The 26,398-nt window shown below is 35.2% G+C and overlaps 1 protein-coding gene across 1 annotated transcript in view; it reads left to right on the top strand.

Moving 5' to 3' along the window:
- LRP1B (LDL receptor related protein 1B) overlaps positions 1–26,398 on the top strand; it is a 2,198,408-nt gene that overhangs the window by 2,085,702 nt on the left and 86,308 nt on the right. The window contains 2 exon segments of the mRNA XM_018062463.1: positions 4,183–4,347; positions 18,242–18,403. Coding sequence (XP_017917952.1) covers positions 4,183–4,347; positions 18,242–18,403 — 327 coding nt within the window.

Below are 26,398 nucleotides of genomic sequence, written 5' to 3'. Positions count from 1 at the left end.
CAAAGAGCTGACTCATTTTAAAAGACCCTGATGCTGGGAAAGATTGAGGGCAGAAGGAAACGGGGACCACAGAGGATGAGATGGTTGGATGGTATCACCAACTCAATGGGCATGTGTTTGGGTAAATTTCGGGAATTGGTGATGGACAGGGAGAACTGGCGTGCTGCAGTCCATGGGGTTTCAAAGTGTCAGACATGACTGAGCAACTGAACTGACTCACTGACTGACATAGGAAGAACTTGATCTTTGGCTAGGGGTGAGGTGATGCTATGGATTAAACCAAAATCTACCCCTCTTTTTTTTTTTTAGGGAAGTTTTTTTTTAATTACTTTTCTTTTGTGTTTTTTAAAATGTATTTTTTAATTAGAAGAGAATTGCTTTACAATGTTGTATTGGTTCCTGCTGTACAACAACACAAATCAGCCATAATTATATCACCTCTCTCTTGAACCGCCCCCCGCCCCGAGGTCTATGACTTAACTAATTTTTTTGGCATCATGCTCCCTCAGTTTCAGTTTCTTCTGTGTATAATCAAATTAACAGTAAGTACCCCCACTACTGGTAAAAAGAATAAATACCTTGCAGGCTTATGTACAAGGCATATTTTGAATATGTTATATGCACATTATTTCATTTAACCCCCACAAAACTTCGATGATGTTATATTCTCATTGTCCCTATTTTTACAGATGAAAAATTGAAGTATGGAGAGGTTCAACTGACTAAAATGCTTAATAAAATACTTAATAATGGTAGTACTCTAAGGTGGACCTAGGCATTCCACAGTCTTCACCATAATGCACTCTAGTGCCTCCAATCCACCCAAAGTACCCATGTCCAGAGTAGTTGGAAAATGCTAGAAGTAACATGCAGAAAGTGCCAGCACAATGCCTTGCAAAAAACAGACACACAGCACTCTAATATAAACCTGTCATGAAGGTAGCAAAAAAATTAAGGAATTTTTTTTGGTAAAGAATCTGCCTGTAGTGCAGGAGACTCAGGTTCAATCCCTGGGTCACAAAGATGCCCTGGAAAGGGCATGGCGATCCACTACAGGGTTCTTGTATGAATAATCCCGTGGACACAGGAGCTTGGTGGGCTACAGTCCACGGGTTCACAAACAGGCAGACATGACTGAGTGACTAACACTTTCACTTTTCACTTCGTAAGTTTTAAACGAGGAAGCATTTTATCTAAATACACATTTAACCAAAATCTTAAACTCTTAGAAATTTTAGTTTTATGTTTTCAACCCGACCTGAAAGGCATGATTACAGAAAATGCCTCAACATTTATTTTGTAATTTTTTAAAAATCTTATATATTATATAATGCAAGTGTTAAAATTATTCACATTGGCTTTTATATATATGAGCTTTGGTAATGGATAACTTGGAACACTTTGGTTAAGTATATAAATAAATGGAGTTTAGAATGATCGATTAGTATAGATAAAAGCCAATTCATTTTTCCTGACATTTGATATAACTAACTTTTTCAGCTCTTTGTAATTACTTGCCTTTCTTTAGCTGCTATTGTTAAATGATGAGTACACTGAGTATTTTTAATCTTCATGTAAGAAATTTGAAATTCAAATGTTACCCATTCTTGGAAAAGTATTCACTTGCTCTTCCCTATGGTTGATTATAATTGCTGGAGCTTGGCTTCTGGGGGCAATTTAGATATTGACAAAAGCAGCTTCCATTTTCATTATAGAACTATTACAGTTAGGTTTTGAAAGACTGTAACTCCACTTTCATTTCAACAGACAGTGTTATATGTTCAAATTTCTGGTGCCTAATGAGGCACATTATAGAAATGCACATATCCTAACATGTAGAGATTTTGTGTTTTACATAGAACATCCATCAGTGAAACTGCACACTCCCACAGTAATCCTAAGTGTGATCATAATACCTTTAATAGTTATCTTCACTATTCACATTCACAACTCCACTTAGGATGTTTCATGCTAAAAGAGTTAGAAATGTTTTGGTAAGTTTTAAACTAAGCAAATGTTATTCCCACTCCAGATCTTTCTTGAGAGTTTGATGTCTATATTCAACCCTTTGCTAGAGATTCCCACTTCATTTAAATAGGTATTTCCAATTTAATATATTCGGAGATAAAACACTTTAGGTCCTATGGCCCCTGAGTTTGAAACTAAAGGATTATCTTAGTTTTTCCTTTCCCTCTGATGTGATTTTTATCTTCTAGTTATTTTTAGAATATGTCTACATTTATCTATCCTACATTATTTTAAAGCCATCATCTTATCCAGCCTGAACAATTTAAACTGAATCCTAATAGTCCCCTTGCTTTCAGTCTAACCCCATCATTGCAGACATTCTTAGACATTCTAGACTTTTCAAAGACTTAACACTGCTTTTGAGGAAAAGTCCGACATCCAAGAGTCTCCTGTGACACTGTGCTTATCTCTTCAAATTCACCTGTCTTTCAATTCCTTCCTTCACACTCTGTAATCCAGTCCAGTCTTAGTAACTTTCACTGAGTCCCTCCAGCGCTCACCTTCTGGCTTTCACAGATTCCATTCCATGTGAGCTGGATTCTCTGTGCACCTCATGGGCACTCAGTACATAATGCTCACAAGGATTGTCACTTGGTAATTTACCAAATGAGTGCTTCAATTTCCTGTTGAAATTTAGCAGTACACCTTGTATACCCATTTGTGTGTATGTGTATGGTATTTACTTATGTACTTCGAAATTTACAAAGCTCTATAATTCTAACTTTTAATTTCAAGTTTCTTATTTAATATTCACAACAAATCTATGAGTTAAGTTGTACATGTGTTGTTAAGGCTACTTTAAAGTAGAAATAACTAAGGCTTGGATAGTTTAATTTATGCATAGTAAGGAGCAGAACCAGGACCTAAAAACAAATCTTACTTATCAATTGTCACTTTGTTTATACCGTGTATATATATAGTGCCTCATGAGAGAGTATTTCATATTACAAAAGCAGAATTCAGTAATGCCAACCTGAAACCTCCCTACTTGAAAAAGTATTGGAAGCTGTTTTGCAATGCCAAAAATATCAGAATTTGTTTGACACTGCTGATTGTCTCTATTTATGACAGTAGTTATGATACTTGAATTGTTGTCATTTAATGTCACTGAGGCTCTTTAAGATGTTCTTGTGATTATTGCAGTGATATATTCAAGCTGCTGCTATGTCTAGGTCAATGTATCTTGAGTAAAGAATATAGGCTGTTTTGACTTCATACAAAATAAGCATGATTTTAGAAAAAGGTATTTTCTGGATAGACTGCTTCTTAAAATGTTAATTGTCTTTGTTCCATTGGATATTGCGCCCTGGTCTACATAGAGCAGTATTTCTAATGGAGAAAGGCCATGTCTATACATATAGAAAAAATAATCCAGAAAATGATTCCAAACCAATCTTTATCATAAATCAGATTTATCATATTTTTAAAACTAACTCTGTGACCTCAAGGAATGATCATCATTTCCTTTTCAAAGCCAAAATGTATTATGTAGGCAAATTATGCCTAATCAGCTTATATGTGGAAATAGATGTTTCTGACAGTTATCACCACCTTGTATCAAATCTAAGTAAATTTTTGTTTTGTGTGTTTATAAATATAAGTATGTACAACAAAGAGTATTTTTTCATTTAAATGTTTCCCTATACTATAAATTTTATATATATATGTGTGTGTGTGTTTGTTTCTATATGCACACTATATTATATATATTATATGTATGGCTACATATATATACTATAATATTTAGCTTACATATTTTAGTTTGGCTTAATATCAGACATTCCTTGAAAAATAAGAAATGTTTCCCCATACTGTGAAAAAACACTTATTGGTTGGAAAATATTTTATTTTTAGAAAGTTTCAGTTAGTTTTATTGTTTAATATTTTAACAAATATAAAAAAATGATAAATAGCACTTTAAGCCTGAAAAAGAATAAAAGTTAATTGAATATTTGTGTTCACCTTCAACAATAGTTGAAATCTGATTCTTTATTTTCAGATAGTATTTTGTTTCTTCTAGTTTTATATTAGGTGTATTTAGTTTTGGAATTTTATGAAAAAAAGTTAAGTCAGTATTTAATTTTTATTTGAATTTTTCTTACTCTAACATCTACTGAATGGCATGCTAATTTGTACATTTCTTCTTATAACCAGATGATTCATGCAAATTGACTTGTGAAAATGGAGGAAGATGCATTTTAAATGAGAAGGGTGATTTGAGGTGTCACTGTTGGCCTAGTTATTCAGGAGAAAGATGTGAAATCAACCACTGTAGCAACTACTGTCAAAATGGAGGAACTTGTATGCCGTCAGTTCTGGGTAAATAATTGAGTGGTATTGTATGTGCAAATAATGTGCAATTTTCCTTACATGTGAAAAATATATAGAAAATACTTAATATTGAATTATAATGAATATCATTCCTGGTGTCTTAATAACAAATATAAAAATTAAATCTAATAATTAATTCAAAATAATCAGTGGCAATTATTCTAAATTGAGTATATCAAAGTTCAAGTCACAAAAATTAATAATAAAAATGAACACTATCTTGTGTTAAATGCTTATCGTTGACCGGGCTCAGGGCTGATAGATATTCTGACTCTGGCTTAAAATGATGAGGCAAAATCAGTTTTACAAACCTTATCTTTTTAACTCCAAAATATATATATTTTTAATCCAAGTTTGCCTAATGTTAAAACTCATGTCTTTAAAAACTAGATTTATTTGAAATATATACATACTATATCAGTATATCTTATAATATCAAGAATTCCATCTAAAATCAAAACTACTTTGTTGATATTACAATCTAGTATATTCAAAACACATTGCTTTGGAAATATCAGGTTACTACATATTTGGATATAAAAGAGATTCTTATTAATTTATGCTATAGCTGTGCTTGCATGAAGTGTTTTCTACAGTTCATAAGTGGACGTTAACATATATTTCTCTACTGACTTGTATTACATTTAAAATATGTTCCTACTGGGAAAAAAATTAACCCTAATGAATAATAAAAATTCCAGCATTAGTGCAAAGTAGATTGTGCAACAATTAGAACGCAATCTATGCACATTCAGTTCTTCTACAATAAGTGCAGATTTAGATAGTCAGATGGAAAATCAATTCATATGTTCTTCACACCCACTACATGGTTAATTTTCATCATACTTGAATTTCTCACTGCTTCTATTGCTTGTTATTCTTTGTGGTGTTTAGAATAACGATAACTGAAAGAGCCACATGAAGAAGCATTTTCAATGGTGTTCAGGAGCAGCAAGCCATTTTCTGATTTACATTCTCAGAGTAAAAACATTACTATTTCTTTGATAGCTTTATGCTTATAAATATTTTTGATATGATTAATTGATAATTAAGATAATTTTAACTACTCATTAGAATTCTAAACAAGAATTCATCAGATTGATTAAATTTAAAATGGCATTAGGAGTCTTACTACATATATTCATTCTGCCTGAGGGGGAGCCAGTCCACAAAGTATATTCTGTTGCCATTGGAAAAGCTGTGTACTGAGACCTCCAATGAATATGCAAATGAAAATCTATTGAATGTGAGGTAAGAGGGTTTGACTGTAATTATATTTTACAACACACATACTGCTTTAGCTTTAGGGAAGATGCTTTTTTATGCAAATCAGGTGTTTAGAGTTCTTTAGCTCTTAATTTTCTCATTTAAGATAATCTTTGGATTGTGACCAGATGAGTTTCTTATATTTATCTTTGGAAATTTTTAAGCCAACAAAAGGGGTTGACACTCCAAACTATGGCTACCTATTCAACCTGAGATGGATCCAAAGAGAAAAATCTCTGAAACGTTGAATTTACTGTCCTGAGTTGAGCTATATAAAGGCTTCCCTGAATCTGCTTGCAATGGAGGAGACCTGAATTAGATCCCTGGGTTAGGAAGATCCCCTGGAGAAGGGAATAGCAACCCACTCCAATACTCTTGCCTGGAGAATTCCATGGACAGAGGAGCCTGGCGGGCTGCAGTCCACAAGGTCACAAAGAGTCAGACACAACGGAACGACTAACACTGTACTGTTCTGTGAGCTATATATAAATACAGCACAACTTTTAATGTTTCATTCAAATCATTTGTCCAGACCTTGCTGCATTCTTAAAATCCACAATATATCAAGTTATCTATTCATTTATCTAGAACCCATACATTATCAAGTTTGCTATCCAGAGTATTAGATCTTGACTTATCTAGAAAGTACAGTCAGAAAAAATATATATTTCTAATTAGTAATGCAAATAAATTCTCATATGAATTCAACTTGATATATAGCCATGTAGTTATTGTCTTATAGCAACATATAATAATAATATGATAGTTAATTAAGTTTTTCACAATGCATTTTTCACTTTTAAAAATGTGGTTTTATAAAACATTGTTTGGTATTATGGACTGTAGAACCTCATTATCTCCACACAAGTGTTAATTTGTAAAACAAATCCCAGTGGGCAGTTCATGGATTTATTCACTGTTGGTTTACTTACAGTTAAGCCTTTGGCAAATTCCTATGTGGACACTATATAACTAGGGTTTGGGGCAGCCTTAATTAAAATTTAGAAGTTTATGACAGTTGTATATAACTATAATAATTGAACAAAGGATATGTCACTAGTTAATTAAAGGCACACATCTGAGAGGCATAATTAAAATTCTGCATGTAGGAATGAGTTTTTCCTCATTCCTTAAGGTTTTTGTAATGAAGAAAACTAAAACTAAAAATATATGAGATGTATATATACAGGAAGATACTACAAAATGAAATAGTTTGACATTGACTATATGAACAAAGGTCCAGGTAGTTCATTTCTGTGACCTGCTCATAGGAAGACACATTTAACATAAAGTTTGCCTTGGCAGAGCAATGGAAAATAGAGTAAAGCATTGACTTATTCAGTCATTTTTTATGAAAAATAGAGAATAATTTATGAAATCATATTTTCAACACTGCTACAGGAGAGTATTTATATTATGTGCACAATTAATCTTCATGTTTAGGAATGTTAATTCTCTAAGATATGTTCACACTTGTGATATTTTTCTGTTACAGGTCTGTTATTTAGACTTTGAATGTTTATATCAAAATGAATCAAGGTTTTCTACACAGTCAATTTAGACTAATGGAGCAAGAAATTTTGTAAATTTGGGGCAATATTCTCAAATACTCCCACTCATAAAAGTTTAGAATTATGCATCAGTTCAGTTCAGTTCAGTCGCTCAGTCGTGTCCGACTCTTTGCGACCCCATGAATCACAGTACGCCAGGCCTCCCGGTCCATCACCACCTCCCGGAGTTCACTCAGACTCACGTCCATCGAGTCCGTGATGCCATCCAGCCATCTCATCCTCTGTTGTCCCCTTTTCCTCCTGCCCGCAATCTCTCCCAACATCAGAGTCTTTTCCAATGAGTCAACTCTTTGCGTGAGGTGTCCAAAGTACTGGAGCTTCAGCTTTAGCATCATTCCTTCCAAAGAAATCCCAGAGTTGATCTCCTTCAGAATGGACTGGTTGGATCTCCTTGCAGTCCAAGGGACCCTCAAGAGTCTTCTCCAACACCACAGTTCAAAAGCATCAATTCTTCGGCGCTCAGCCTTCTTCACAGTCCAACTCTCACATCCATACATGACCACAGGAAAAACCATAGCCTTGACTAGACAGACCTTAGTTAACAAAGTAATGTCTCTGCTTTTCAATATGCTATCTAGGTTGGTCATAACTTTTCTTCCAAGGAGTAAGCGTCTTTTAATTTCCTGGCTGCAGTCACCAACTGCAGTGATTTTGGAGCCCAAGAAAATAAAGTCTGACTGTTTCTACTGTTTCCCCATCTATTTCCCATGAAGTGATGGGACCAGATGCCATGATCTTCGTTTTCTGAATGTTGAGCTTTAAGCCAACTTTTTCACTCTCCTCTTTCACTTTCATCAAGAGGCTTTTTAGCTCCTCTTCACTTTCTGCCATAAGGGTGGTGTCATCTGCATATCTGAGCTTATTGATGTTTCTCCCGGCAATCTTGATTCCAGCTTGTGCTTCTTCCAGTCCAGCGTTTCTCATGATGTACTCTGCATAGAAGTTAAATAAGCAGGGTGACAATAGACAGCCTTGACGTACTCCTTTTCCTATTTGAAACCAGTCTGTTGTTCCATGTCCAGTTCTAACTGTTGCTTCCTAACCTGCATACAGGTTTCTCAAGAGGCAAGTCAGGTGGTCTGGTATTCCCATCTCTTTCAGAATTTTCCACAGTTTATTGTGATCCACACAGTCAAAGGCTTTGGCATAGTCAAGAAAGCAGAAATAGATGTTTTTCTGGAACTCTCTTGCTTTTTCCATGATCCAGCGGATGTTGGCAATTTGATCTCTGGTTCCTCTGCCTTTTCTAAAACCAGCTTGAACATCAGGGAGTTCACGGTTCACATATTGCTGAAGTCTGGCTTGGAGAATTTTGAGCATTACTTTACTAGCATGTGAGATGAATTATGAATTATGAATTATGCATAAAGGGAGGCAATTCTAATTTGGAAAATGTGAAAATGTATAAAATTGGCTAGATGAAGAGGTAATTGTGCAATATTCTACGGTAAGAAATACATTGGTATTGAGCTATTTAAACGATTTCAACAAGAAGATAGCAGAGGCTCTCTTTGTGGTGCTCTCTGTCACCACATCTATATATTTTAGAATGACAAATTTTATTCCCAAGAATGAACCTGGAGGAAGGAAGGCTCCACTGAGGAAAGAAAAATTAAATGAAAGTCTTACTGCAATAGGAAGGGCCCTTATAGTAGGCAAGTAGATGGAGATGAATTTCTATCTCATTCATTCAAGATCTTTCTGTCCAGGTCAATGCCCAAAATATGATGGTAACGTATATGACTGTCAGCAATTATGATCAAGTTTGACGGCCCTAAACGTGTTTGCTCAAAGGCAAATTAAGCTAGGAACTTGTGAACACCCTTGAAACATTATGAAACAGATAATAAAACTATATACTGATATATCTCAAGTCACTTATGTACCTGGGATGTGAAATACACAATCACTTAACTAATATCTTGATAAAGGCTGAACATACATATAAACAGTCCTTTGTTTTTCTTTCACTTTTTATTTAAACAAGGACTGTTTTTAATTTATATTAAGGTTAATGTTCTAACTCCATTAACATATTAAATAGATACTGATTATATTTAGAAAGTACTAAGAGCTGGATATTTGGTCCTATTTGCTTTTCAAGAACCCAAGAGAATAAGCTGAAAGTATAAAATTTAAAAAAGAAAATAGTGTATATAGTTTAACAAATAAGTGAAATAGGAATATGCAGCTTTAACTAAATAATGTCACTTTTAGACACATGTTCCAAAGATTATATAATAAAAAGCAAAATATTTGGAAGTGAAAATGTTCATAAAATAATTTTGGAGATATAAACCTGAATCCAAGTAGTCAATATATAAAATATAGCATATCTAAAAGATGAATGATAAACGATAAAAACACTGTAACTGAAAACTATATAATAATAAAGAAAAATAGAGAAAAATCACATTGTATTTTAAAATTTAAAAGCACAAGTAAAAAGCTTGTTTATATAATATGGGAAAAAAACACATACGCAATAGGTCCTTCATTACACTTCTGTAAATGATCTACCATGCTTTCTTGTTAGAACCAGACAATACTTATTAAAAATTAAAATAACACTAGTTATGGTCATTGTCAGGATAATGATAATTTATATTTATATATAGATATAGATAGATAGGGGTTTTTTTGCCTCTCTCTCTATATATAGGCAAATATACATATAAATATATATATAGGGTTGCTTACTAAGTGCCATGCACTGTATTTGGTCCTTGAATTTTTATGACAGACCTATGAGAGGATGAAAATAGGGTTCTCTCTAATTATGCTTCTGGCTGTGTAAGTCAAATTTACTGGTTCATTTGGACCATATGGTGAGAGCAACACTAAACTATTCAGTGTCAGAAGGCTTGAGTTGGCTTACTTGTATTCATGGAAAAGACAAAAATGTTTCAATCTCATTTCCACAATGCCGGTTGAGAATGAACTTTCCAGAAGTATAAATAGATTGTGACCTACAATTTGAAACATGTCAGAATATATTAAGTAGTAACTGGGAGGGAGCTCAATAAAGCCCAGTTCTTTCTTTTCCTTGTCAGGCTTTGCTGCATAGTTCTCTGTAGCCTTTGCGATACTTAAGACAACCCGACAGCTATAGTCAACTTGCTAAAATTATGTATAAATGGGCACTCACTTTCAGTCCAAGAAAACATTATATTAAGTGGAAAATAGAATGTCAAACCTCTTTATCAAAAAGACTAGTGATTTTTTAAAGCATTCAAAACTTTTATTACTTGAATCTAAGTGGAAGTGAAGACAGATTTCACAAAGGAGAGTAGTCTTGGGGATTAGTGGTCAGGAGACAGGCTTTCTGATTGCATTATAGTAAGTAACTGAATAATGCTATGGTGATTTATCTCTCAGCTTATTATTTTATTCTGTGGAAAGAAATAAGAATGTAGCTTTTGCCCAAATAGTAAAGATGTTGCGAGTAAAGAATATGTACCTTTTACATAGTACTTTCAGAGAAAAGCATTGAATGTAAATGTTTCAATATGTTCTGCAGCTTAAATGTCAATGTCAATGAAATGCTTTTATTGCTCAGGCAGAATGTGTATGTCAAACTAAATAATGACTGTATACATAGAAGACTAGTCAGGTATAAAACATTATAACCAGGGACAAAAATTTACAAGCACAAGATCAAATTAAATAGGGTAAGCAGCATGGTTCACATAGACAAATAAGTATGAATTCAAGTAAATTGCTTAAAAGAACCAACCAATGATGTTCACTAGCAGTTATCTACCTATCAAAAATGATAAGTACAGTCATAGTCTCTTAAGAAATTCACATTTAATTACTTTTGCCAACATTCCTTCATGGCAATCAATCACACTTTTTTTTTTCTTAAATATATATAGTTTTAAAATTTTAATTGAAGTATAACTAATTTATAATGTGTTAGTTTCAAGTGTACAACAAAGTCATTCAGATATATGTATACTATTTTCCCTTTTAGGTTACTACCAAATATTTAGTAAACCACACATTTTCAAATGGTGAGTTTAAGTAGGAAAAAAGGGTTATAATTTATTTGTCCAATAGTGAGCAGAAAGGTTATTTTGCCTACTAAAATCATATATCAATTAAATCAAACTGATGAATAACATTTTTCTAACCAACTTAAAAACTGTTTGTTTAATAAGCCTAGCTTTTAAAGACACAGAATTACATAAAGTTATTGAAAAATATACCTTAATAATACATATACCTTAATAATAGTCAAATGAAAATACATTTAGAAAGATATTACTTTTAGTCAAGCTACCCAGCAAATTTTGCTCTAAAATTACTAAGTATGTAGTAATGCTATATTGAATATACATTCAATAAGTATACCATTTTGAAAGTTTTACAAACGTAATTATTGTCATGTTTACTCTAGCGGCTACTGTAACTGAATTAGTAATTCAAATGTCAAGGATTCTTGTAAATTCCTAAATTGTGATTTTACTTATATTGAAACACTCTATGTAGCATATTTTAGATGTAAGCTAGTGTGATTACATAAGAAAACTAATTTTGAGAATCTAAATTATGTCAGAGTTAGTTCCCTAAGACGTTATCTATGATCACTGAAAATCATCAGCATTGTCTCTGCTCATATCAAACAAATTACTGTGAGTATATAATTAAAGATAGTGTACATTTAAAGATTCATTTATCTAGATGTAAATCATAGCCATGTCGTATAAAGTCAATGGTCATTTAACAGGGATTACTAATAAATTTATATAAAACCTATGTAATTACTTATCCATATAATATAAAAGTTTTCATTGTTGTTATTATATTAAAATTTGCTATGTTGAATTGATATATATAGATCTACAGGTAGATCACCCATAGACATTTTTTTTCAAAAGAATGAATATGAAAAAACATGCATTAAGAATCCATATGGAGTTTCTTAACAGAGGCAAATATAGTACTACTAATAATGGCAAAACCAAATACTACTAGTACTGTTAACAATAAATCTACCAGTTATTGAGTACTTGTTATGTGTCAGGTATTTTGCCAAGTGTTTTACCAGCACGTGGTAGGCATTACTCTCATTTTATAAAATGAGATGCAGAATGAGATCCAGTGAGGAAATCTAAATTTTCCAAATCTGCATAATTAATAAATATCTAACAAGGTTTCTTTCTTAGGTCTACCTGACATTAAAAAAAAAAAGGAATTTAACTTTATACCAAATTTATTTAATTGCTATTAAATATTCTTACAAAGGGCTTCCCTGGTGACAGATGGTAAATAATCTGCCTGCAATGTGGGAGACTTGGGTTTGATCCCAGGGTTGGGAAGATATCCTGGAGAAGGGATTGGCTACCCACTCCAATATCCTTGCCTGGAGAATTCCATGGACAGAGGATCCTGTTGGGCAGCAGTGCATAAGGTCCAAAGAGTCAGACATGACTGAGCAACTAACACTATACTGTATTCTTATGAAATATTTTAGAATCAACCATTTTTATTGAGACTGTGATTTTTGCTATATAAGGGCCATGCAAAAACAATTGAATTTAAGGAACTCTCTGAAATTCCAAAGTATTTCCATTTTTTGTTTTGAGCATTATCATATTTAGTTGTACTGATGGATATTGCTTAATAATATTTATCATTGACTATAGTGGTGGTAGTTCTGTATTTACCATATTTGACATCAGTTATTACTGGTACCTAGTTAAATTTCTATTTTATTATTAATTTATGTTGTATGAAAAGTTGGTGCAGCAGTTTTAAGATATAAACAACTAGGGACTTCCCTGGTGCTCAGTAATTAAGACTTTACCTTCCAATGCATGGGGTGCTGGTTTGATCCCTGGTCAAGAGGCTAGAATCCCACATGCCTCATGGCCAAAAAACTGAAACATAAAACAGAAGTAATACTGCAACAAACTCAATAAAGACTAAAAATTGTCCACATCAGAAAAAACCTCTAGAAATGTATAAGCTTTTATTTATTTATAAACAGAACAGCATAGTTATGGTTGTTGTTTAATCACCAAGTCATGTCTGACTTTTTCGCGAGCCCATTGGCTGTAGTCTGCCAGACTTCTCTCTCCATGGGGTTTCTCAGGCCAGAATACTGCAGTGGGTTGCTATTTCCTTCTCCAGGGGACCTTTCTGATCCAGAGATCAAAGCTACATCTCCTGCATTGGCAGGTAGATTCTTTACTACTGAGCTACCAGGGAAGACCAATGCAACTACGGTAACCTCTGTGTATTGTATGTGTACATCTAGCAAGACACTTTGTTAACATACAGTATGGACCTGAATGTGGCACTGGTAAAGCCTCTAGTCTAGTGAAATCATGTATGTGCCACTGAGGACAATGACCCTCTGGTATGATTTTTTGATCTGAAGTTCAAAAACAAGCAAAACCAAATTATTGTTAATGATATAGCCATATATTATAAAATTAAAAATAAAAGTGAGTGAATGATTAACACACACACACACACAAAAAGAAGAATTTTCTCTCCTACCGAGTCATGGGAAGAATAGATTAACCTAATGAACAGCTAGAGATATCCTTGCAGAGACATAAAACAGAGTGAAAATGGAGGTCTTGGAAATTAAAGGAGAATGAACCCAAAGTCAGAAAATCAAGACCAAGACATTCAGATAGAGAGATGACTATCCCAACTGTGAAACTGAATAACATCACCAGAAAGAGGCTTGGACAAATGTTTTTTGTTAGACAGGAAGAGAACATAAATGCAATTATTAAAGAGCCGTCAGAAAAAATATAGAGAGAAATCAACAATGCTAGTGTCTTAGAAGCCAAGTAGAGAGAAAATTTTCAAGTGTAGGTATTAATAAATGTAAAATTATGGAGAAAATTTGAGGAGGAGGATGATTGAGAAGAAATCAGTGGATTTAGTGATCAAGAGATTAAAGGATAGCTTTGCAAGGGTACATCAATATACAATAAAGACAACACCAACATTAACTTCTCCATTCCTAAACCTTTCTTACCAAGAGGGAATCAAGATTGCATAAGGAACACTTAGATATTGAGAGATCTGGCCTCTCTTCCTAGAGAACAAAGACATGCAACAGGTTAAGTGTATTAAAAAATAAAACTACAAACCAAGTGAAGGATTGGAGTGACTTTATGATCAAAGATTTTATTTGTCATATATTGGTAGAGTTGGAAGCAGTAAGTGTAAGTTCTTTTGCAAAAAGCTTGAGAGTGTACCAATATCTGAGGTTATACAAGTATTAAGTTTGCTTTTGTTTGTGTTGTGTGTGTGTGTGTTCTTTCCTTTAATGGGTAGGATTAAACATGTTTGGAAAGAAAAAAGAGAGGACTCATTCATCAATGTTTGAAAAATGTAGAGTGTGAGATAAAGTTGGTGTGGAATTCCTGTTTTACCCCATCACTGCCATACAAAGATATTCAAATTTAATTGTATCTGAAATGAATAATGGAGATACAGTGTGTAATCTAAGGAAAATTTCAGAATGATTTTGCTAAAATGTTACAGTGTCTTTGTAGATGGGGCCACTGAGTAAGTCATACCTTTAAGCAGTGAGTGTCAGAAGGAATAACAATAATATTCAGAGCTAAAATGTGACTGAGTGCCTTATGTACCTGGCACAGTTAGAAGTATTTCTCACTTTTCCTCTCTGACTCTGCACAACAACCTCATGAAGTAGGTACTATAATTAGCCCCATTACACATGAGGAAATAAACAGAGCTGATATTTGCCTACGGTTCCACACCAGTGACTGGCACAGATAGTCTATGAATCCAGGCAGTCTGACAACATACACAATTAAAGTCTGAGCTAAGAATGGTGTAGAAACTAGTCTGATTAGAGCCAGGAAGCTCTTCTTCCCACTTCTTCCTGAGGTCAACTGATACTCTTTCTGATTGAAAATAAGTTTTAAAGCAGGCTGTCAACCTCCCATGTTATCACTGCTATAAATCTCTATTGATACCTTAGCCATTGTAACGGTACTGTTTCCTTTTCAAATGTCAAAATCTAATTCAGCTACCTAAAAAATATCATTATAAAATGAACCCAGTGCAACTAGTTAGTTAGGGCGTACCCAGAGAAGTTCTTGGAAATATTAGATGAAGCCTATTATAAAATTCTGCAACAGATGGTTCATTTCCCAACAGCAAACAAAAGATCTGCTATATCACCACACTGTTTCAAGTTAGATAATATTCTCCTGAATATGAAGATTTATACTTGCCAAAAATAAATCTTCTCTTCAAAGGAAGAGGAAGATGAGCTTTTTGAAAATGAGTCAGGTGGATTTTAAATGATGTGAAGCATATGCTAGGTGGGGGACAACCTGGTTACTCTGCCCTTGTTTCAAAACAGCTGTAGATGAGATGAAAGCATGGTGTCACTTCTCTGAGTAACTGGAACAGAGGAATTTTCAAGTGTCTTAGCAGATTGGGTTCATTTCTTTCATACTTCTATCATTTTACAATATCTTTTTCACTCCCAGTTTAAAAAAAAACAACTAGAAAGTAAGGTAGAAAAACATAAATCTACAATGCCTAAGTCCTATCTTCATATGGCACTTTTTCTGATTGCTCTAATGCATTTTGATTTCTCCTATACTTTCTGTGCTTCCCTGGTGGCTCAGGCAGTAAATAATCTTCATGCAATGCAGGACACCCAGGTTCGATCCCTGGATGGGAAGATCCCCTGGAGAAGGGAATGCCAACCCACTCCAGTATTCATGCCTGGGAAATTCCATGGATAGGGGAGTCTGGTGGGCTATGGTCCTTGAGGTTGCGAAGAGTCAGACATGACTGAGCAGCTAACATTTTGACTTTGACTTTTCACGTACTTTCTGTACTGTCTGTTTCACATTGAACTCATGATTAGTTGTGTTCCTGATTATATGTTCTGCTTCTCTGTAAGTCATCCACTGGTCCCTGTGGATGTAGAGTTATTACCTCTTTAATTCAAGTCTTTCATTTTCCTTAGTGATCGTGTTCTATCATCTGTCCTCTTCATCTTCTACCACTATTTATTCTCTTGTTTGTGTCTGTTACTTTTCACCCACCATTGTTCCAATGAAGTTAGTTTGTCTGTATGTAAGCAACAGCTGGAAAATTCACTATCTTTGTAAGAAAATATTTGGCTAAAAGGTTTAAAACTGTTTTCTGGCAATAGATAAATATGAAGTTGCTCAGCTTTATTATGTATATCATTTACCTTGTTTCTCAACCTTTTAATAGGCATTTATTTGCCACCAAACTAAAAACATGTGTAAATAAGTTTTAAAGCAGCGGTACCCACTGTAAAAATGTATATAACTTTCTTCATTGAGAAGCAATGCCTTCTAGCATTTATAAATGTGTGCAGTCTTTCAAAAGTAAAATAAATAAATTGTGGACCTTCAATTCAAAGTCCAGTTTTGGACTTTCATTCATTTTATTTTATTCATTTTAAGAATAATGGTTTTCAAATATGTATGTGTAGAATTGTCCTTCAATGTAGAATCTATGGCAACAGCAAAAAAGCAACAAAAAAAAACTATTATCGGTTTCACACTTCAAGTCTTCGCCCTTGTCCTCATGCATCTTACTGAGCATGTTAGCTATGTTGCTTGTCTATAATGGTGAAGGAGGAGATGGTTGGATATTCTCTGATACTAGACAACGGAATGACATTTTCTGAATCATAGTTATTTGAGATCTATAATTGAATTTCCTTTTTATTCCCTTTTATGTTGTGTGTTAATATTTTTACAGCCTCTAAACTTTATTCTGCCCCCATTACAAATAGCAGCCTTTCATTTTGCTTCCTTCACCTCTCCTATGGAGCTAGCCCTGAACTTCATTTTCTACTCAGTTCTTGACAGTCCAGGCATTTAGAGAGACTTTCTTGCTGTAGCAGTTAATTGTGTTATGCTCTAAACACTTGAAAGGACTATTCACCTTTCATTATGATGTAAGTTCCCATAGAACAAATAAAGTAAGATATCCAAAGAAGGTCTGTCAGATTTGCTAGTGTGTGCTGTTAACATTAGATTTCTTAACTCATCTTAGTAGACTGCAAATGATTGTCCTTTACTATGAATAAAAATATAAAATGAAATAAAATAGGGTTCAGTAAGTGCTTATAAACTAAATGTAATATATGTATTTATTATATCAAATAAAATAACTGATGTTCGTAAATCTTATTATAGATGATATGGCTACTTTAAATTTATTAAAATATTTATTTATAATAAACTTAAGCTCATATTTTATGTAGATATAGCAGTTATTAGTACATTATGATTGAACACTGGGAAATATGATTGTCTCTATTTTATATTTTAATGGCCAAAACAATCTGCATAAGTAGGACAAAAATAATTTAAAAATCAAAATGACATTATACAAATGAACTTACTTACAAAACAGAGACTCACAGACTTAGAAAATGAACTTATGGTTGCTGGGGTGAAGGGATAGTTAGGGACTTTGGGGAGGTCATTACACACTGCTATATTTAAAATGTATAAACAAGCACTTATGGTATAACAACAAGGACCTATGGTATGGTATAACTCTGCTCAATGTTATGTGCCAATCTGGATGGGAGAAGAGTTTGGGGGAGAATGGACGCATGTATATATATGGCTGAGTTCCTTCACTGTTCATCTGAAACTATACCACAACATTGTTTGGCTATACCCCAATACAAAATAAAAAGTTTAAATTTTTTTAAAAAAGTAAAATGGACATGAAAAGAGAAGTACAAAAGAATAAGATAAACACTTCAAAGCATAAAATACACGTATGCATACAGAATTCTTCATAAAATGAGCTCTGATCATTTTACCTAATATGAACTTGAGTTATCTTCTAATCTAGGCTTCGCTGGAACATGGGAAAGCTAGGACCCAATGAGGTTATGTTATTATGTAAAGTCACAGAATAAGTAATGGACAAATTTTGCCTAGAATAATGACTTACTGATTCTTACCTAGCAAGGATTCCATGTCAATAAACAATTTTGTCAACTCATTTTTTTTCATTATTTTTTTCAATAGGGAGACCCACGTGCAGCTGTGCACTGGGGTTCACTGGACCAAACTGTGGTAAGACAGTCTGTGAGGACTTTTGTCAAAATGGAGGGACCTGCAGTGTTACTGCTGGAAACCAGCCTTATTGCCACTGCCAGCCTGAACACACGGGAGACAGATGTCAATACTGTAAGTAAAAACAACACCCGTGAGGCAGTATGACAGTACACTGTAAGGTGTTCATTAAGTCATCTCATCACCTCAATTTCAGCCACCCCCTAATTTTCAGGTCCCCCCCTCTGTCACCCCAAATATAGTCATTCTTTTCATTATCCCTCACCCATCTCTTATTTTAAAGATCCTGTTTCTTCTTTTTTAGCTTAAATTCCATGGTCCATCATCATAATTATTTGCTCCGTCCTTCCCTCTCTTTTGCTTTCCTAGTAAACCATAACCATTGCTAAATCCAATTCTTATCTGTCCTGAGCTGGCACCCTACTGCTGAATGCAACTGGAAAAAAAAAAAGTAGACTGCTCTAACTGGAATTATTGTCACTAACGTCATCTGAGCACTTACTATGGTTTCTACTGTATTTCATGAACCCATTCACCCTTCTAGATGTTTATGTCGCATCATCTCTTTTCCCCTCAAACCCCCGATACCTGTGCCCTAACTTTATCCCAGCCTAGGAGCTTCCTTCCTATTTCATTGCTTAGGTGGTGCAGTGGTAAAGAATCCATCTGCCAATGCAGGAGACTCAAGAGTGTGGGTTCGACCCCTGAGTTGGAAAGATCTCCTGGAGTAGGAAATGGCAAACTGCTCCAGTATTATTGCCTGGAAAATTCCATGGACAGAGGAACCTGATGGGCTACAGTCCACAATGTCACAAAGAGTCATACACAACTGAATGACTGAACACACACAAAATGGCCCCAAGCTCCCACCACCATATCCCTCAAACTACACCTTCCGTCTTCTCTCTTATGACTAGGGACCCCTACTGTGTCTAGTGCTATCCTGTCCATTCCTACCTTAGATGCCTCTTAACTATTCATTGTTGTTTAGTGGCTAAGTCATGACCAACTCTTTGCGAACCCATGGACTGCAGCACACCAGGCTTCCCTGTCCTTCACTGTGTCCCAGAGTTTGCTCACTCATGTCCACTGAATCAATGATGCCATCCAAATATTTCATCCTGTCACCTCCTTCTCCTCCAGCCCTCAATCTTTCCCAGCATCAGGGTCTTTTCCAGTGAGTTGTCTCTGCACATCAGGTGGTCAAAGTATTGGAGTTTCAGCTCAGCATCAGTCCTTCTAATGAATATTCAGGGTTAATTTCCCTTAAGATTGATTTGCCCAAAGGATTCTTGAGAGTCTTCTCCAGCACCACAATTTGAAGGCATCAGTTCTTTGGCACTCAGCCTTCTTTATGGTTCAACTCTCACATCCATGCATGACTACTGGTAAAAGAAAAAAAATAACAAAAAAACATAGCTGTGACTAAACAGACCTTTGTCAGTGAAGTGATGTCTCTGCATTTTAGTATGCTGTCTGGGTTTGTCATAGCTTTTTTTTTTCCCCAAGGAATAAGTGTCTTTTAACTTCATGGCTGCAGTCACTGTCTGCAGTAATTTTGGAGCCCAAGAAAATAAAATCTGTTACTATTTCAACTTTTTCTCCATATATTTGCCATGAAGTGATAGGACCAGATGCTATCATCTTAGTTTTTGGAATGTTAAGTTTTAAGCCAGCTTTTTGACTCTCCTCTTTCACCCTCATCAAGAACCTGTTTAGTTTTTCTTCACCTTCTGCCATTAGAGTGGTATCATCTGCATATCTGAGATTGTTGATATTTCTCCAGGCAATCTTGATTCCAGCTGGTGATTCACCCAGTCCAGCATTTCTCATGATGTACTCTGCATACAAGTTAAATAAGCGTGATGACTGTGCACAGCCTTGATGTACTCCTTACCAAATTTTGAAGCAGTATTCATAGACACATCTTACACAACTGTTCCTCTTGCTTTTGCTTTATCAATATTTTTTCACTGCCTAATCCTTTCTTTAAAAACTCCTTTGTGCTCACATCCCTTTCTAGATACAACTTTATTTCTCTGCTCGTTGTTTGTTCTCCTAATTCAAATATAGTTGTTCTATAATATTATATTAATTTCACAGGTACAGCATAATGATTCAGTAATTTTTAGATTATGTGCCATTAAAATTTATTATAAAATAATAACTATAACTCCCTGTGCTGTATAAGGTATCCTTGTTGCTCATGTATTTTATACATATTAGCTTTTATCTCTTAATCTCAGACCCCTATCATGCCCCTTCCCCCTTTTCTGTAATCACTGGTAACTACTAGCTTGTTTTCTATATCCATGAGTCTGTTTGTTATATGCATTTATTCGTTTTATTCTTTAGATTCCACATACAAGCAATATCATACAGTATTTGTCCTTCTCTGTCTGTCTTACATCAATAAAAGTAATATTCTCTAGGTTCATCCATTTTGCTACAAATAGCAGAATTTCATTGTTTTTCTTGTCTAGCATTGCACTATATATATATACATTTTCTTTATTCTTCTATTGATAGACACTTGGGTTGCTTCCATATCTTGTCTGTTATGAATAGCACTGCTGTGGACATTGGGGTGCATATATATTTTCAAATTAACGCTTGTATTTATTTTTCTAGATGTATACCCAGTCTAGAATTGCTGGATCATATGGCAGTGCTAATTTTAGTTTTTGGAGGAAACTTCACACTGTCTTCCTTTGTGGCTGCACCAATTTACATTCTCACCAATAGTGTAGGAAGGTTCCTTCTCCATGTCTTTGCTAACTTTTTTATTTGTGACTTTTTGATGATAGTTATTCTGATAGGTGTGAGGTAATAACTCATTGTCTTGATATACATTTCTCTAGTACTTAGTGGTGATCAGCATCTTTTTGTGCTAGCCTTCTGTATGTCTTTTTAGAAAAATTTCTTTTCAGATCTTCAGCTCATTTTCCAACCAGGTTATTTGATTTTTTAACATTGCGTTGTATGAGTATTTACATATGTTCAACATAAACTCCTAACTGATCATATCATTTGCAAATATTTTCTCCCATTCAGTAGGTTGTCTTTTCATCTTGTCAGTGGTTTCCTCTATTTTCGGAGAAGGCAATGGCACCCCACTCCAGTACTCTTGCCTGGAAAATCCCATGGGCGGAGGAGCCTGGTAGGCTGCAGTCCATGGGGTTGCTAAGTCGGATGTGACTGAGCGACTTCACTTTCACTTTGCTTTCATGCATTGGAGAAGGAAATGGCAACCCACTCCAGTGTTCTTGCCTGGAGAATTCCAGGGACGGGAGACCCTGGTGGGCTGCTGTCTATGGGGTCGCACAGAGTCGGACACGACTGAAGTGACTTAGCAACTCCTCTATTTTGCAGAAGCTTTTAAATTTAATTAGGTCCCATTTGTTTATTATTATTATTATTATTTTATTTTGCCTTAGGACAGATCCAAAAACTATTTTTACAATTTAGGTCAAAGAGTAGTTCTGTGGTTTCAGGTTTTATATTTAGATCTTTAAACCATTTTGAGTTTATTTTTACAGGTGGTACGAGGCAGTGTTCTAATTTCATTGTTTTTCATGTCACAGTCCAGCATTTTCAGCACCACTTGTGGAAAAGACTGTCTTTTCTCCATGTATGTTTTCACCTCATTTATGGTAAATTAACTGTAGAGGCTTGGGATTATTTCTGGGCCCTCCTTTCCTTTCCATTAATTGTTGTGCCATTGTGCCAAAACTGCACTGTCTTGATTACTGTAGTTTGAAATACAGTCTAAAGACTGCAAAGGTTAGATCTCCAGCCTTGTCATGCCACGCCTTCCCCAGTCAGGATTGCTTTGTTCATTTGGGTTAATTTGTGGTCCAGTATAAATATTAAGGTGATCAAATCAGTCCATTCTAAAGGAAATTAGTCCTGAATATTCATTGGAAGGGCTGATGCTGAAACTCCAATATTTTGGCCACCTGATGCAAAGAACTAACTCATTGGAAAAGACCCTGATGCTGGGGAAGATTGAAGGCTGAAGGACAAAGGGACAACAGAGGATGAGATGGTTGGATGGCATCACTGACTCGATGGACATGAGGTTGAACAAGCTCCGGGAGTTGGTGATAGATAGGGACACCTGGCATGTTGCAGTCCATGGCCACAAAGAGTCAGACACCACTGAGCAACTGAACTGACTGATAAATGTTAGGATTATTTGTTCTGGTTCTAATATAAATATGGTTGGTATTTTGATAGATATTCCATTATATCTGTAAATAGCTTTGAGAAGTCTGGCTATTTCAACAATATTAATTATTCCAATCCAAGAGCATGGATGTCTTTCCATTTCTTGTGTCATCTTTGTTTCCTTAAATGATGTTTTAGTTTTCAAAATATAGGTCTCTCACCTCCTTAGTTGTGTTTATTTTTAGATATTTTATTCTTTTGGTGTGATTGTAAACAGGATTTTTGTTTGTTTTCTATTTGATATTCCATTCTTAGTATATAGAAAAGCAACAGATTTCTGTATATTAATCTGTGTCCTTTATTAGTTCTAATAGTTTTTGGGTGAAGGCTTTTGGATTGCCTACATAGAGTATCATGTCTGCAGTGACAATTTTACCCCTTCCCTTCTGATATGGATATCATTTATTTTTCTTGTCTAATTGCTATGGATAGAACTTCTAATACTGTGCTAAATAAAAGTTGTGAAAGCAGGCATCATTTTTAGTTCCTGAATTTAGAGGAAATGCTTTCACTGTTGAGTGTGATGATAACTGTGGCTTTGACATACATGACCTTTATTATGTTGAGATATGCTCTCTCATCATTATGATGAGAGGTTTTTTTTTGTTTTTAATAATAAATGGATGTTGAATTTTGTCAGTGCTTTTTCTGTGTCAATTGAGATTATCATGTAATTTTTTTCTTTAGTTTTGTGGTGTATCAAATTGATAGATATGCAAATATTAAACAATGCTTGTACCTCTGGAATAATCCATCTTGACATGCTAATATTTTATTGAGGATTTTTGTGTCAATATTCATCAAAGATCATGGCTTTTTATTTATTTATTTAATTTTTTGGTCTTGTCCATGTCTGGTTTTAATGTTAAGGTAATGATGACCTCATAGATGAATGTGGAAACACTGAGTCCTGAGCTATTTGGAATAATGTGAGAGGTACGTGTATTACCTCTTCCTTGTGGTCTGTGAACATATGATCATGGAATTTTAAGAATTTTTATTATAAATTTGATTTACTACTAGTGATCATTCCTTTCAAATTATCTGTTTCTTCTTAATTAAATTTTGGTAGCTGGTTAGTTTCTAAAAAATTGTCCATTTCTTCTAGATTGTCCAATTTGTTGGCATATAGCTGTCATATTCTTTAAGATTTTTTGTATCTTTGTGTTATCTGTTGTCATTCCTCCTCTTTCATTTCTGATTTTGAGTCCTTTCTCTTTTCTTCTTGGTTAGCTTGGATAAAGGTTTATTGATTTTGTTCATATTTACCAAAAAGCCAGTTCATGGTTTCAATATTTTTTTCCATTGGGTTTCTTATTTTAATCTCGATTTCATTTGCTTACCCTCTGATCTTTATCATTTCCTCTCTGATAGCTTTATGGGCATTTCAGGATATATGACTCTGTTTGTCTCTTGCTGCCTTTAGAATTATCTCTTTAACTTGTGACACTGAATTATATGTCTTAGTGTAGGTCTGTTTGGGTTCATCTTATTTGGGACCCTGTGCTTCCTATATCTAGATATCTGTTTCCTTCTTCAGGTTTTATAGGTTTTTAGCCATAATTTCCTCTAATACATTTTCAATCACTTTTACTCTTCTCCTTCTGGAATTATTATAATGCAGATGTTGGTATGCTTAACCTTATCATAGAGAACTCTTAAACTGTTTTCTTTCTTTTAATTTATTTTTCTTTTTCCTGTTTGACTGTGTGATGTCCAATATTCTATTTCAAGAGAACTTATATTCTTTTCTGTTACTTACTCTACTATTCAGGTCTTCTACTGCTTTTTTATTTCCATTATTGAACTGTTTATTTCTAATTGGATTTTTCATACACTTTTGTATTCCTTGTGAAATTTTTCACTGTATTCACCTATTCTTTTCCTTATTCAGTTAATGTTCTTATTACTAATACTTTGAATTACTCATCTGGTAAAGTGTTTATTTCTGTCTCAGTTTTTTCAGGATTTTTTTCTTGTTCTTTCAATTGAGAATAGCTCATTCCTTTTTCATTTTGCTTAACTTCCTCTTCCTCTATGAGTTATGTGAAGCAGATGCCTTCTTGAGAGCATTCTTATGTGGAAACATTCCTGCACAGGCTGTGTGTGCTCAGTGCCTTTGGTGGGAGAGCAGGATTTGTCTTGTATGCAAGTCATGTCTTTCCTCAGGTTCTGCTGGCAGCTATCACCTTAGTAGGGGCTCAGACTAGAGATGGTGGGGCTTCACCTGAAGCTGAGTGTGAGGCAAGTCTTTCCCTTCATCAATGGACATATTGGCCCTATCAAGGATCGGATCCAATCCCAAGGTACTGAAGCAAAAGCTAGGAGGGTCATCCTCAAGGTACCTCAATTTTATTTACATATGTGTTTCTCCCTCTTCTAGGACTGGGACCCTCTCCCCAGAGTCAGGTAGCCTCAGAGAATGAGGGTCAAACATGGGCTCTCAGTTCATGTCTCAGACAGAGGTTTGAGCTGTCTCTAATTCTCTGCCTGAGGTATCAACAGTTATTTCCCTTATTTGGCTCAGATTCAGCCTTGGGTATGAGTCACATTTGTCCCTCACAGCCAATCATTCCTGAAAACTAAAAAATATAGTCATAATCTGAAAGTAGAGAGTTATTTTATTTGGTGGGAATATTTAGGACTCTGAACCTGGGAGACAGCATCTCGGTAGCTCAGAAAACTTCTCCAAGGAAGTGGGATGGGGAGCCAGGCTATATTCAAGTTTACAATAAAGGGAGCAGGCAGTGTGAACATCAAAGACCAAATATCAAATTAAGAAGTTTTAACACAGAGAGTATGGGAGGATGTAAGCCTCTGCACTCACTGAATTCATTCCTTTCATATGCATCTCAGATATCTGGGGCCAAATCCTGTCTCCTTGATTAGCTTAAGGAGTGGCAGATGACTGCTTCTTGCATTCCCTCAGCTCCTCAGCAATCACCATGGTGGGTGGTGGCATCTGCTGGATCACAATTTTGGGATGCCTCATTCACATTTGGAGGCCAGGGAATGCTGATAGCTGTGACATTTCTCATTTGTTGATATAGCAGGAGATATTTTCATTTCATACTCCCCATCGCCTCCATTGTCCCTGGCCTGTTGTAGAATTGCTCTGCAGGGCAGTTGGGGTCTGCATGGACTCTCTGCATACGTGGGATATGAGCAGTAGAGGAGTAGTCACTCTCAGAGACCTGGGTGGCTTCTGATGCACCACTTGAGTAAGCTTCAACAATGGCCATAGCTGCCCCATCTGGGCTCTGATCTGGGACCTGTCATCTCTGTTCCTATAGTTGAGTTTTCTCCCCAGTTGTGATAGCCTCAGATCCAATTCTGCTCTGTGACTTGCAGCACGCAGGCCTGGAGAATGCACAGAAGCAATAACAAAGCCAGCCAGTAGCCAGGAGGCTTCAATCTGCCCTTTCCACTCTTTCTTGGGGGTAAGGCGATATGCATGTTCTTCTTAAGAGCAGTGATTCCACGGCCTGTTAGTGTCAGGGGTCTTCCAACCAGCCAAGGGAGCTTATCTCCTCTGCGTAGGACCCAAGCACATTCTGAACACACTGAATGATGTTCAAGCAATGCCAACTAAGATCCTACATAACACAAACCCTACATACTATCCAAGCTGTTTTTGCACCCTCTCTTTTATTCAAGTAAAACCACATGGATTATTCTTCTCCATGGGTCAACTTCCCTGGCTTTGTGACTTTCTCATGCTGGCTTTCTCATCCTTTGAAATGCAATTTCTCCTCACCTTCACCTCTCAATGCCAAATCCTATCTATCACTTTTTGTCCAGCTCAAAAAATCGTTTCTTTTTTGAAGTTGTTCATAACCACCCTCAAGTTGAACTAATCTCTCTCCTAAATTTTCAAGA

This window comes from Capra hircus, chromosome 2, assembly GCF_001704415.2.
Source record: "Capra hircus breed San Clemente chromosome 2, ASM170441v1, whole genome shotgun sequence".
NCBI classification, from domain to species: domain Eukaryota; kingdom Metazoa; phylum Chordata; class Mammalia; order Artiodactyla; family Bovidae; genus Capra; species Capra hircus.
The sequence above is the reverse complement of the archived record's forward strand: the minus strand, read 5'-3'. Positions and strand labels throughout refer to the sequence as shown.